At 36.3% G+C, this 15,717-nt stretch overlaps 1 protein-coding gene across 6 annotated transcripts in view; it reads left to right on the top strand.

Annotated features, from left to right (window-relative positions):
• The window catches only part of CTNNA3 (catenin alpha 3), a 1,783,011-nt gene that overhangs the window by 944,110 nt on the left and 823,184 nt on the right, over positions 1–15,717 (top strand). For all 6 annotated transcript variants that reach the window (XM_045040980.1, XM_023240490.2, XM_045040981.1 and 3 more), the window contains one exon: positions 7,393–7,473. In XM_045040980.1, the coding sequence (XP_044896915.1) occupies positions 7,393–7,473 (81 nt within the window). The remainder of the gene's footprint in view (positions 1–7,392; positions 7,474–15,717) is intronic.

The raw sequence follows: 15,717 nt of genomic DNA, 5'->3' as shown, positions 1-15,717 counted from the left end.
TAGAAGATGGCAAGACATTTTGCAAGCATTATGATTGAAAAGTGTAGGGAAAATTGTAGAAATGCAAATGACAGGGTTTTCTTTTTCTTTTTTATGTTCATTTATTTATTTTGAGAGAGCGAGTGTGTGCCTGCACGCTTGCGAGGGGGGAGGGGCAGATATAGAATCCCAAGCAGGCTCTGCCTGCTGCACTATCATCGCAGAGCCCAATGCAGGGCTCAATCTCATGAACCATGAGATCATCACCTGAGTTGGATGCTTAACAGACTGAGTCACCTAGGCACCCCAAGGAGGTTTTAATTTTAATGCTTTATTTTTTACTGAGGAAAGTCAGAAAAGATGAAATAGAAGATGAGGTGCTTAAACTGTTTCGAGTTATGAGGTAAGAATTTTGAACAAGGAGTGATCATCAGGACATTCGCGGATAAAAGCTTAGTGTTTGGAAAAGAATAAGGAAAACAGTCAACTGGTGTAGTTCAGAAAATGCAAGCATTAGTAACAATGGTGACACTATTGGTAGGTATAATAATAACTGCTAACATTTCTTGAGCCTTTACTACTTGCCAGAATTTGAATATCCTTCATCTCGTAGTGTCTGATAATAGTTCTATAATATAATTACTGTATTTTATCTATTTTTATAAGGTAAGGAAGCTAAGAGTTAGAAAAATTAAGTAATTTGGCTCAGGACACATAGCTGTCAAATGATCTTAGAGCACAGAATCAAACACAATTTTAACTGTCTCCACAAACTTCTATATTATTCTGCTCATTATTTTTAAGAAACAAATTTATATAATTTACATGAAATATTAATTCGGGTTTAAGTTACAGCTCATTCAAGTCGTTACAGTATGGTGGATAAAGCCTCAGATTAGACACAGCTCTATTTGGTCCTACCACTTACTACATTAAGATATTTAAATTAACGGAGCCTTCAATGTCTTCACATGCAAATGTGTGAACAGTTATTGTGAATGGCATTCCAGACAATAAATGTAAAGTACTTAGCTGGTTCCCTCTCACTGATTCTCAGTCCACCCAGCAGGCTTTGCACGGGGTGGCGTTTTACTTCCCCAACAATATAAAAGTTCAACATACTTGTGCAGTCTTTAACCTGTGTCCTTGATAAAGTTATTTTAAAAAAACCTCATTTCAAGTCTCAAAGTTAATTTTTTCTTTGTTTGTTTTAGTTTTAGTCTTATGGCACAGACTTTGTTTTAGAAATATTTTTTAGTATACCCTGTCAGGATGTTTTCCTGACATGCCATTCAGTAGAGTGGCATTCTAGAATAGATTTCATTTTTTATGCTTGTCTGTTTGTATGTCTTTCATGCCTGAAAAAAAGTGGACGAGAATCTGTGCCTCTGCTAAGTGTTAAGCATAAAATATTTTTAAAGCTATTTCTGCAGAGAAGAACTAAATTAAAGGCATTATATTTCATCTTTACCATGAGATGAAGATTTCCCATTTAAAGGGAAATGTGTCATTTTAAAAGGTTGAATGCGATGGCACACATTTAAAAAAGAAAAAAGAAAAAAATAAAAAACAACAACAAAAACATTTTTCTTGATGTTTAAATTCCGCACAAGGTTCCTCTCTGCACTGATAACATTTTCATTTGATTATGAATTAGATAAATTTTCATTTGCTTTAATATCCTTTCATATCCCTTAGTATTTGAAGCTTCATAGTTTTTTTGAGGTCAACATCATGACCTTCCTAGTTCAAATGTCTCCTTTTATTTGTATCATTACAGATTTGTATTATGCCTTGTTTCCAACACATTTTCAACAGTTGCTTATGAAAAACATTGTACAATAAAAGTAATATATTATTCTGTAATTCTGCTTTTTTAGAGAACATGGCCCTTTCAACAGAATTTTAAAATTAGAAAGGAATAAAGGAACAATTTGGGGCAAGTCTTCATTTTATGGGTGTGGAAATTAAGGCCCAGGGATGTTATGGAATTTGCCAAAGATTAACTTTATCCAGTCTTTCTTTTCTCTATTTATTCAAGAAATAACTTTTGAGCTTCTACTCTGTGCAAAGCACTGTGCTAGATGTTATGAGGGACAAATTATGTGTGAGAAGTTTCTCTCCCTCAAGGATGATACAGTCTAGTGAGAGAGATGCATGCAGGTAAGCAGTTCACCGAAGGGTGAATACTAAAGAAATGAGCTCCTCATAGGCCCTTCCGCAGTTCCCAAACTGATATCATTATCCTTGTATTGACCTGGATTTCCCTTGAAAATGACCAGTTCAACACCATCATCACCTACAGAAACCTGGACGCCAGCCTACATTGTCCTCTTTTCTTCACCCACCCCCGGCATCTACCAGTCATCATCTTACCCGGTTTACTCAGAGTCCTTAAATCTGTTCGTTTTCTTCATCCTGACTGCCAGTGAATTAATTTAACACTTTTCCTCTTTCTGTGCACTGTTGCTGCAACTGTCTAACTCCTCTGCCTGTCCTTGTCCTTAATCTCTTTAAATAAATTGTGCAGACTCCAGCCAGATTGATGTATTTGAATAATGTTCTGTGTCATTCACTGGCTTAACTTCTGTGACTCCTAGTGGTCTATGAGATCAACCTTATTTCTTAATGTGGCAAAAACCTGCAGGATCTGGTTTCCCCTCATACTTTTTATGCTAGTTACCATACACTCTTTAAAGACTTTTGCCTTTGCTCTGTCTCTGTCCACCTAGAATGGCCTTCTCTTTTATCTTCTCCTGGTTTACTGCTACCTGCCTTGCAGTATTCAACTGTTACCTCCTCAGGAATCTTTCCCTCATTCTTAATGGGAGTGCTGCTCCCATTGATCCATGGGTTACCCTGGATACCTCTATTAAATGTTGTGTTTATGTCTGTTTCTAGCATTACATGTGTGCTCCTCAAAGGCAGGCATTAGGTCTAATGTATCATTGGTCCTTGTATGGTGCCTGGTATTTAGTAGATAATAAAGAATAAAGAAGTATTGAATAGATTGAATTGTTTGTTGAACAACGTGTTATAAAAGAAGTATAAAAATATAAGACAGTATCATGGAAGTAATGAATTTCAACTGAGAAGATTAAAAAAAAGCTTCATGTAAAATTCAGTAATTTAGTTGAGTCTTAAAAGAAGTCCATGATCAGAAACGTAGGAGAGATCAAAAGTGCAAAATGAGTTTTTTAATAGGGGAAAAGTTCCTGAGTTGTGGTTGTGTTGTGCAGAAAATAAAGGGCTCAGGGGCTCCTGGGTGGATCACTCAGTTGAGTGTCAGACTCTTGATTTTGGCTCAGCTCATGATCTCACAGTTCATGGGATCAAGCCTTTCAATGAGCTCTGTGCTGTCAGTGCAGAGCCTGCTTGGGATTCTCTCTCTCTCGCCCCCCCCCCCCGTCCCTCCCCTTGCTTGTACTCTCCCTCTCTCTTAAAATAAATAAATAAACTTAAAGAAAAATAAAGGGCCCATTAAGGCATCTCATTAATGTTTGATGAGTAAATATGGGAGTAGGTCCTTGAATGCCATGATCAAGGGTCTGCTATTAATTCCATCAGCAATGGGAATAGGGTGATGGTGTTTAGAATGAAGAAGGAGCATAATTAGACCTTAAATTTATTTTCCAGAGTAAACACCTTGAGGGTTGGGCTTTTTTTGTTTCTTGCTCACTATTTTATTCTCAAATAAAAGATGACTTGTATAAAAGTAGAACCTAATTATATATCTGAATAAACAAAGATGTTTTAGAACAGTACTGTCTGATATACCTTTCTGCAATAAGGGAAATGTTCTGTATTTGTACTATACACTATAGTCCCACCAGACACATGTAGCTATTGCCTACTTTAAGGAACTTAGGAATTGAATTTTTAATGTTCTTTAATTTTAATTAATTTATATTTAAATTTAAGTAGCCACGTGTGCCTAGTGGCTATTATGTTGGACAACACAGTGTAGAAAGTTCTCCCTCGCAGAGTCCCAACAGAAAACAGATGGAACATTCAAATTAGGATAATTCAAGGAGAATTTATTTATAAAGAGACTTTTTCCAAATGTGTGGGCAGCTTTAAGGGAACCACAAGAGAGAGTGCAATTAACTTTAGTAGTGACATGGGAACAATGGTGAGACAGATTTGATGGAATATTCATAGTTGAGATTATAATCCTGGATCACATTGGGACAGTATTTATAACGTGCAATAAAACTTTTAATGGCATTTCATTGAATGAAATCTATGTTCAGAGCTGTTCTTTTCAATAAAGTCTTTCCTGACAGTTTATTTACTTATGAGAAATGTGATTGCTTTCCCTGTACAGTGCTGATCTGTGCTGTGTTTTCTGTTTTTCACCCGGTACTCCACTGTGAGTGGTACCTTTTCCATTAGTGGGATTGTGCTGACTTAATGATGACTCCTATCAAGTCTCCTTTAAGAAGCATCCTCTCTTCTGAGCACCTAGAATGTAGGCAGACTCTGACTGTTATCTGTGGTTATGTTTTAATATCCTGCCCTTTCTGTCCCTTACTTCAGTATACACAATTCACCTTCAGTCCTAGCTCATTGCTTGATGATTTGTTAAGGCTTTGAAAACAGAAGGAATGAGGGCTTTTAAGCAGGATGGGACTATTTCTCCTTGCTTTATTTATTTTTATGCCATGCAAAAGGAATAAAGAGGCATAAAATGGCTTGACTGAGCCAAATAAATCTGGATAAATAGAACAAGGACCCAATAAAAAGCTGGAGGTGAAAAGAAGAAAGGTGGGGGTTGGGGGGAGGATACAGGGAAGGAAGAAGGGAAGATTTTATACTTTCTGTAATGATAGGGGCTGTTTATTATTACCTAGAGAACAAAATGTCTTTGACCCAATGAAAAACTTTTAACTAAGATTAAGCTCTGAGTAGAAATTAGGAAATCATCTTTATAGTCCTTATTTAATCCCTTCAGGTTGTCGCCTCCTGTCATCCTTTATTGAAATTTTGTATGCCACTGCGATTTGCTCTAAGAAGGTTGACATCTTTTACTTGTTTTGATGAATCTTCTCACAGAAGCTAGTGAGTTTCTATGATCAACACAGCAGGAATCTCCCATATTATTTATGATGTCCTGTGTGTCTTAGGGTGGGGACCCTTCATCTGTCCCACCCCTGACTCCTTTGATTATCTCTGTTTTCATAAAGTTGAAAGAGACAACCAAAGCTACACTGCATGAAACTGGAAAATATGGGCTAGGTTATTTAGGTAAAATTAGAAACTTATATAGCCCATTGTGTATCTGTTTATGCCATTGCCTTACATGGCTCTGCATTAACTTTTTATAATTCTCTACTGCTACCATGGATAATGCTGCATAGGAGCTGTGAAGGTAGCCACAACTTTCATCTGGGTAATTGCCACCATTGCTTTTATTGCTCTGACATCTATTTATCTCTATTTCTCCCTCCCTCTTCTCTCCACTTACTCACTAGATACAGTCTCCATCATGTACACATTGCACACTCATTGTCAAAAAGAAAAAGTGGTAAAAGACTTATTAGTCCTCTATTGTGTTTCCCCCTAGAAGGCATCTGGAAATGTGTGTGACCAATATTTGGCTATCATAGTACCTAAGAATTGTTACTGGAATTTAGTAGACAGGGGCCCATGGATGCCAAACATCTTGCAGTGTGTGATGATCTTAAATGATAGTGATTTTTTTTCCATCTTAAATATCAGTAACACCATTACTGAGAAGATCTAGGTGTAACTGAGGTTTAGGTGGGTACCAGTAACCTCAGCTAGTAGAGGATTTTAGCTGTGCTTGATGGGTAGATTCTAAAATCTCCTCAAGAATCTAGTATGACACCTTCCTGGCATTTGGTAGGCCCCTAATAAAACCATGTTGTGTTTTGAATAAAGTTCAAAATGGGAGAAATAGTCCCATCCTGCTTAAAGAGGACTAGTCCTTATAGAGGACTAGTCAACACCATTCAGTAAGTCATCTGCAAGTTACTTTCAAGAATAGAAAAAAAAATAAGCTTAGTAAGCTTTACTTGTCAATATCAAGATGCTAACAGTATTGTAAGAGTGATGAACCTGCATAGAAACAAGTATATTGGGAAATTTTCAAAGTGCTATTGGAACAAGGAAAGGTGAGAGTTTACTCTTGAGCAGAGTTGGTGGGGAAAACTCTTTATGGAAACCATTGAGGAACAGGTGGATTTTAACAGCAGGTTATTTTGGTAGACACTTGCTGAAGTCGAGAGTACATTACATATACAAGGACTTGGGAGAAGAGATAGACATGACTAGGAATATTGCTACAGGGAAGGATAGTACTTGAGAAGATGTGACAGAATATAGGACTAAAAAAGATAGGTTGGGATAGAGTACAGATGGTCCTGAACTTCTTGTAAAGAAGTCTTTTCACTGGAAGCTATGGATTTATGTGTGAATGTAGTCATTGGGCGCAATATATGACACACTGCCTAATGGGCTATACTTTGCCTCAGTTTCCTTCTTCATGGAGTCTGTGCTGTAAACTCCCTCAGTTATCAGAGGCTTAAACTTACCGTCCTGATTTTCAAGGTCTCCTCTCAAGAGCCCTTTTCAGTTTATTAATTTAAATGGTAGCAATTTTCTCAGAGGTGAATCGCATAATGATTTTTTTCAATCTTTTTTATACAAGATAGCACTGAAAAAAAGTATGATTAGATTCAATTCGGTTGTCTCCCACAAAAGTAATATGTAGAAAATACCAACCAAGGTGACTCTCTGTGTGCTTAATAGCCTAAAGATTTAGGTTAAGGATATAACAGAGAACTATTCTGCTTAAAAAATGAAAAGGTGTTGCACAAATTATCTTAAAGAGCCAAAAACAGCGTCCAGTTCCTACTTGAAACAATTTGTTCTTGGAATATTGTCAGCTAAAATTGTGGTCAACTTTTGCAAATTGTATGAATTTGCACTGCATATTTTATTTAGTGTTTAGCAAAACTCCAATATGGCTCTGCATAACTTACACAATACACCATGAAAATGACTTCAGAAACTCCCACAGAAGTTGACAAATTGGGCATCTAATGCTTTTAAGCTAATTGCATGCTTAGAGGTTAAAAAGTCGACTTGTTAAGAATGAAGATCAGAGTTTCTTGGAGATAATGCTCTGCCGGCTGCCACACTGAATGCAACCCAGCCCTGTATCAGAAATATTACAGAAGCTTAAGGAAGAAAATAATGTGAGCTTTAATCACCATTCTACTTAGTCTTAAGTGAAGTGCTCATGAATCATATGCAATATCATAGCAGTTTTGAAACCTATTCTTGAATTTTCAAGCTGTTATTTTCAGGAAATTTAGAAAGCAAATTGCTAAGTGATAAAGAGTAATTTGATACCATTGCTTATGCTATTTTTCCCCTCTTTTTCAGACTGGAAAAAAGGAAAGGAGTAATACCCTGAATATTGCAATAGACAATATGTGCAAGAAGACAAGAGACCTTCGCAGACAGGTGAGGGATGAGAGACATGGAGACAGAAACACCATACAAAACGAACTTTTTTTCCACTGCTAGCATATTTACTTCTTGTTTTTGTTCTTTTTCAATTAATTTATAACACAAAACTATAACAATAAATATATACCTGCCATATTTACATACCTCAACCTTTTTTGTGGCAAACATAAAATAGGAAAAAGAGCATGTGACTTAATATCAGGCAGAGTTACACTAGAATTACACTCAAGTGCTGGCCCTGCCTTCATCAGCTGTGTGATCTTGGGGATAAAATAATCTTTTTGAACATCTCTGAACCTATAAAATGGAATTAATAATACATAATAGGACTGTGAGGGTTAAATGAAACGCCGATCAGTGCCTGCTACGTAGTGATTTTTTTAGGAAATGTTGGTAAATTGAATCTATTATGTTAAAAATTGAGTTTATCATACATATGCTTATAGCAAACAGCTAGCAATCAGAGACATACCAATTTGCCCTTTCGATTCTTTTCAGAATGCTTCAAAAATTAGTTTCTGTTTAAGCTAAGGCTACTTTGTAACCTTAGGTCATCAGGAACACCGGATTAGGAAGGATTTCATTAGATAATTTAACAGTCTAGTATTATGCCACAGGTCAATTTTTTCCTTCTAGAAACTGAAGACAGCTATTTTCAAAGACTGTGCTTTCCATTATTTTCCACTCTTTAATAACCAGAGTTCTTTTTCATGTATAACTTTAACTTGGTCACCAGTAACTCATAAAAGAGAGGCAAAAGCTTTTCAACCATAAGCTTTTAATGCAATATATTATTGTAGTTTAATGGGAAGATTTAGTAAAATTGCCTGAGCAATTTTTTAATTCAGAGGTAGATTTGGAAATGGAATAAATAGGGATCCCTCAGCCAGTTAATATTAGCTGTAGAAAAACAATTTTGAGGGCTGGGAAAATTCCAGTTTCTCGACTTTATGGCCTTAATGTGAAGTCTATTTCTACTGTCAGCATTTAGAATCATGGAAGGTAAGAGTTGCAAACAGCTTAGCACAACCTGTCTTACAATGTGGATGAGAAAGCCTGCCTTTGTGGTGAGGTGACCTGCCTAAGGAGGAAGGGGCATCGAACTGACACCAGGTCATAACTTATACCAATTCAGAAGCTTTTACCCACAGGGCCATCCTTTCTCTTCATTGCAGGACTTCTATTTTCAATATTCTTCAGGATTTCTACCCCATCTGCTCCTCTTGGGACTTGGAAAGTTGTTTCTATGAGCTATCAACAATTATGTCTTTCATTCCTGCCTCATCCCTCTATACTGCCTTCAACAAGGTTATGCAGAAAGTATTAATCTACATTTATATCTCCAAAGCTTTTGGAGTCATTATTAAAAAAAAGTCAAGATAAAGCAACCCATTATATGTAGGATTATCAGATTTAGCAAATAAAATCAGAAGATACCCAGTTAAATTTGACTTTCAGGAATTAATAAGGAACATGTTTAAATATGTCCCAAATATTGCATGGGACATAATTATATTAAAAAAGTAGCATGTTTAGGGGCACCTGGGTGGTTCAGTTGGTTAAGTGTCCAACTTTGGCTCAAGTCATGATATCATGGTTCATGGGATGGAGCCCCGCATCTGACTCTGCTTTGACTTAGTACGGAGCCTGCTTGAGATTCTCTTTCGTCTCTCTCTCCGCCCTCCCCCACTCATGCTTTCTCTCTGTCTCTCGCAAAATAAATAAATAAACTTAAAAAAATAGTGTGTGTATATGAAATTGGAACTTGGCTAGGCATCTTGTATTTAATCTTGCAATTCTATCTGTGTTTTCACCTCACTAACAGTGTGATATAGAAAGAGCATGAGGGACTACTAATACTTTTCTTTATAGTAAAGGGATATTTCCAGCCTTTAGAAAACTGCTGTGTTCCAGAAGTATGAAAATTCTCTATGGTTTCATAGGTCAGCATATTCGTTGTTTTGATGAAGTGTCATTGCTTAACAAACCACTGCAAACGATAGCAGCCTTTTATTACGTTGCATGATTCCACAGGCTGGCTGGGGGTCAGCAGAGCCATTTTTGTAGTGTTTTCACTTGTGGTCTCCCATGTAGTGGCAGTCAAAGGGTGACTGTGTCTGGGTTCAGGGCTGGTCATTTGAGGCCTCAGTGCTGCTGCTGCTTCTTCTTCCCTCTCTCCATGTGGTGTCTGATCTCCTAGGGCCCCTTCATGTGGCTGCTCTTTCCAGCAGGGTAGCCTGGATTTCTTGCCTGATAGTTTAAGGCTCCAAGAAAGATGAAATGGAAGCTTCCAGACTTTCTTAATGCTTAAGCTCCAAAGTTACCAGGATGCCATTTCTTCCCCATTCTATAGATAAAAATAGTTATGAATCCTGCCCCAGGTCAAGAAGAGTAAGTAGAAGTTCAAAAAGTGATACATGTGTATAGGATGACGTGGGATTGTTAGAAATTTGTCTCTGGACACATTCTTGGTCTTTGATTTTGGTGAGGTAGTTGCTATGATTCATTCTCAGTATCCTTACTTACCCTCCCTAAGACTTCATTTTCCATCCTGATGTTTATTCTTTTGCAATAATAAAAACTAGTTCAACAGCAACATGAGGCATCTCCACCTCTTCTTATTCTTGCAAAGTTTATCAAGCAGTTTGTTTTAAGCATCTTATATACACTCTTTCACACAGCAAGAAGAAAGCCCTTACCCTTAAACTGCTTTTCTTGGGAATATTTAATGTTCATATATTGTAGGTCTGTTTTTATTTGCATGTTTGTTTTTAGTAGACAATGATCAGAACACATCTTCTTGCCCATTCATGTAATCTCCTTGCTTACCCATGGCTTGTCCCTCAACAACACAGAAACATTTTAACTCTGGTTCAGAGAATCATTGGACATCTACGAGGAATGAGGGGAGGCAAATTATACATTTTGGGGCAACAATATGAAATGTCATAGAAAGTGACTTAGTGTTTATTTATCTGAACCTAATTGCTTTGTGACTTTTCCGCCTGTTGTGCTAGAGAACAAAGACAAAAGTCCTTGGCACGGTGTTCCAGATTCTCTGTGATCTGGCCCTGACTTGAATCAACGTTGTTTGCAGTGTTCCTTCTCCTTTTTCAGTTTTTCAGTTCCTCCCCGTCACCACACCACACATTAACCTGACTAAAGAGTTGGGGCACCTGGGTGGTGCCGTCAGTTAAACCTGACTAACGAATCTACTTACTAGTCACCAAATTTTCCATCACCTCCCACCCCCCAAAACACATGTATCTTTGTATATATAATTTGTTTAACTTGGTGTTTTTCCCGTTCCTCTTACTCCCCCCACCCAACCCCTAATCAACCTTAGGAACTTCAAGACTAACGTAAATGCTGCTTCTCGCATGAAACCATTAGCATTTTCACCAGGTGGAATTATTATTTTTATTCCTGGAGCACTTAGAGCACATGTAATTCTTTTATAGTAGTGATCATATTCTGCTTGTATTTTTCTTTTTTAATGGATTTTTCTTCCCACTGGATTTTTAAATCCTTAAAGTGATAGTTATAACAATATCTTTCATTTAGTAATGCTTTCCAAAGCTCTCTACCAGCTCTTTACATTAGTCCTTACATTATTGATTTTTATTTCTGAAAGAAGTAATGTCATAGCATTTTTACATCAGTGTCTCAGGTAAGTCGATTTACTGAACAATATTTTGCTAACTGGTAGAGCTGAAGTTTGAACCCAAGTCCATCCAACCCCTGCCCAAATTTGTAAACACCAGATGAGGGGTCAGGGATAATAGCCTATTCACCCTAAAAACTCCTAGTGCCTCATAAACTGATTTACCATTCTAATTTTTTTCTTCCTTACTATTTATTTTACAAGTTTTTAATTAAAATTTTTTCTTCTTTAGTCTCCTTCCCATCACTTATTTGGGAACTGCATAACCATTAAAATTCTTAATAAAGGAGGAAGATTTTTAAACCTCATTTCTTCATTTAAAAAATTAAAGCAATAGAATATATTCCATTTCTACTGTATTAGGCAGAGTGAAACACACATTTTGAGATTTCACTAAAGGCAGATTGAAAATTTTATTTGTGTATATTGAGAAAAAAATAGCCTGTTTTATAAATGCCAAAGTAAGGACTTGAGATATGTCAAATCAAGTAGGGTACTGATAAAAGCAGACAAAACAAAAACTTGACTGATTCATTAGTTGCTCATTTGCTGAATCGCTATCTCCATCTCTTTCCCATTTTGATAGTACCAGTGCCACACTTAGAAAAAAATACCTATGTCTTTACAGCTCTTCTTCATCATCCTTGTAATCGAATATTAACTTTCCATAAGATACACGTCTCATTAAATTGGCACAGTAGGTTTATGTTGAATTAATTATTGGGTGATTTGGTTCCTATTAGTCAATTGAAGTTTGACAGTCACATTTTGCTATTTGACTTAAAATCAAAATGGCATTAATATACACATATAAAAATGTTTCTAGCTCCCTGAGAACAATTCTTTTCTGAAACACTTTCTTTTCTTTCCATTCTTCTTCCCCTCACAGTTTTGTTCTTTCTATTCTCTTATTTGGTGGTAGTAGGGGGGTGGGCAGGGCTATCTGATAGTTTTCACATACAGCTTTTACTTTTGGGTTTCAATTGTAGAGAAATATATTATTTTATTTGAGATTCCAAACCACTTACATCAGTGGGAAATAGAAAAATTGATGTCTCAAAGCCTTTTATTAAACTGTAGTGAGAAAAGATGGAAAGCCCCTCAGTCTGATTTTGTGCCTGACATCTTTCATGCCTGGCCACAAACAGGTATTTATTGAAAATACATACCTCTAACTCCTATTGGCCTCCCACTAACTTCAGATTTTAGTGCTGCAGCCTCTAAGGGTGTCCTATTTTTACATTGGAATGTTGGATTCTTCTTTAAAGTTTTTTTGTATATCACTCAAATGAAAGGAATGAATTTTTTCCATTGGGCTGAAAAATAATATGGAAATAAATAAGATAGAGGCTTCTTAGGTGTTATACACAGATATAGATGACTGTACAATAGAAATTGAAAAAAAAAACGTATGTCAGAATATGCCATAACATCTAAAGAAAATTACATAGCATAGCATTCGAAGCCTTCCATATCTTGTCCCTATTTGTAGTTCTAGTCCTATATCATGGTAATTCCTCTTACACAGTCAGCATAGTACTGGGGATGGCGGTATCAGAATCAGTAGTGTGCAAAGCAGAAGTGGTAATGTGTGGTCATCACTGGGTAGTTTATGTAAGACATCCGTCTATTACTTGGCATATTACCAAACAACATTACCGCCAGACAACTGTGTCTGTTTTATATCAGATTCCCCTGAAAGCAGATCCTGAGACCAGAACCTTAATTCAGGTAGTTTACTTAGGAGGCAATTCCAAGAAGCAAGTGTAAGAGAACAGGCAAGGAAAGAGGAGAGGATATGCTCTTTGAAGTCACTACTGTCACTAACAGAATCTTAACTCCGACAGAATTTTGAAAGCATTGGCACAGAACTTATTTGTAAGCTCATTTCCCAGTCTTTCTGTCTTGTCCTCCTGAACATAATACCACACCTCCATGGTGTACCTTTTACATTTACTGTGTTTTGGATTTAGCAACACGCCTTAGAATGAAGCAACAAATGTGTTCCTAACATAGTTTAGTTAAAAAAAATAATAATAATTTAGCCAAAGAATATCTGTATTTATTCCTTAATAATAGTAAATCAGCTATACCTCAAGCCTGTTTCAGCACTTGTGTATGGAATGAAGGATTGAATGAATAGCAGGGAAAACATAGTAGAATACCTTGGGGGGGGGGCGGAAACCATGGGAGTAAATACCATTAAAATGAAGATAAGACAAATGGTAGCACTACAGAGGGGAAATGGACAGACCATAACAAACGTATCCAGGTACTGGAAGACTGTTAAAATTATTCATAAATTTATAAAAATTGGCACAATGTGGGACAATGGCTATTCTCTAGATTTTTGTATGGTGATAAAACAAAATATATTTTTTAGAAGCACAAGAAGACAGGCTAACTCTCTGGATATAGTTGTAGATGGGAACATACATCAAAGTCTCATCTCCCATTCATTCTCCAAACCATCACAATATGACTCCTGGTTTCACTTTCCACTCAAACTGGTCTCACTAAGTTTATCAATGACCTCTTAGTGGTCAAATCCATCAGACAAATCTGATTTCTTTTTATTTAACTTATCTTTAAAATTAAACTCCGAAACTCATCTTTTTTTTGAAATTTCTTCCCTGTCAGTTTCCTTATTTTCCCTTACTGTAACGTTTGATGACTCTCACTCCCCCACCAAGGGACCATGTATTTTCATCTTGATGTATTTCATAAGATCTTGCTGTAGTAGAAAGGTAAAGAGATAATGTTGAGAAACAATTATTGAGTTTAATGGAACCAAATACAAAGAAAAGATCAAATGCAGAGAAAAGATTCAACAAGTTCATAATGTGGGTATTATAATTGCATCTAGTAGGATAAGTTCATTTGGAAAGCATTGACACAGATTTATTGGAATATTTCTCTTTTAGTTGTTGGTCATTTGCTCTCTTTGTTTTTTGGCCATCATCTCAGTCTCTTTTTAGATCCTACTCTTCCATCTGCATGATTTCCACTTAGTATTTCCTAAGTTTTAATTCTTGGACATCTCCTCACTGTGCATCTCCCTCTGTGTGATCCTGTCTACCTCCTTGGCTTGTAAAACCTCCCGTATGTATGTTGGCTGTTAATTGCATAGCTTTAGTGCAGATCTCCTCTTAGCCCTCCTTCTATATATGCTGGTTACAAATGAAAGAAAAAGAGGATAAAGGGGAGGGATGGTCATTGAAAACTCTTCCCCCTCTGAGATTCCTTCTACTTTTATGTATCTGGAACTAACATAACTAGTAGCTCCCAGCTCCAGTCCTAACTTATGATTCTTTGTCTGACTTCTCTGGTCCACTTTTGATGGGCATCAAACACATTGTTCATTCACTCAAGGTCTTCCCCTTGCCTTGTAAGTCCTTACCACTCTGCACCCTGTCCTAGTAAGTTCTCAGATGATATTAATCAGTTGCCATTAGTGATTTGCCTTTCTGCACGCTAAGTAGATTCTTTCCTGGGGGATCTTCCCACAGCCTTTGTGAAATTGTTAGAAACCAGAAAATTTCACAGTTCTTCTGCCTGCATGTAGGCAGAGATATTTTTTCTCCTGGAAATCTGTAATTATTATGGATTTATTATACTATAAATATTACAAGAAGATAGTGGGTTTTTTTTTCAGGCAGCCACATTATTTAATATTCTCCTGTATTCCAAAACTAGAGTAACTATCTTTTGGTTTTAAAGAGTACCCTAAAGTATACATTATAAATTTCCCATATGATATTGTATGATAATGTATAGAAGAAATTAAATTCAGTGAGGAGGTTGACTATAAAATTGGGGAGCTATTCATAGTCATTGACATTGTTGATGAAACATTTCAAGATATTGTGATCCTTTAGGGCTCAATATATTATACAAATACAATGCATTAATTTTCCAATGCAGTTTTAAATTTCAGAAAATATCTGCTGAATAGGGTAATTGCCTGATTGTCATTTATGAGCTTCCACATAATCTAATTTAAAAGAACTAATTGCAGCAGAATGTTATACTTGTTTAATAATTTAAGGTGTAAGGGCAAGAACAATTAATGCAGATGAAGAAAATTGGACATCAAACTCATTTATTATTCTCCTTGCTCTATTAATCTGTTATCAACTGGCATAATCGGTGATCTAACTTGGTTTAATTACCATGAAGACTACAATTTAGCTAATCAAAATTTATCATCAGTTCCTCCAACAAAGTAGAAAACATTTCATAATTTTGTAATTATGAAAATACATGATGTACAATGTTGTTTGTACACATGCATAAACATTACAATAGTGTGGTATCTTTTGATGGAAAATGGAGTATTATTACTTATAATCTGACCTCTGGGCTAAGTATAACTTAAGAATAAAGGCAAATTTTGAGAATAAGAAAGCTATTCCTCAATGACTTTTTCTCTTGGATATTTTGTTTGTTTTAACATTGTTTTTTTTTAATTTTTAAAAAAGTGTTTATTTATTTGTGATGGAGAGACAGAGTGAGCAGGGGGGGAGCAGAGAAAGAGGGAGACATAGAATTGGAAGCAGGTTTCAGGCTTTGAG

Source organism: Felis catus, chromosome D2 (assembly GCF_018350175.1).
Source record: "Felis catus isolate Fca126 chromosome D2, F.catus_Fca126_mat1.0, whole genome shotgun sequence".
Taxonomy (NCBI): domain Eukaryota; kingdom Metazoa; phylum Chordata; class Mammalia; order Carnivora; family Felidae; genus Felis; species Felis catus.
This window is presented reverse-complemented; position numbering and strand designations above follow the sequence as displayed.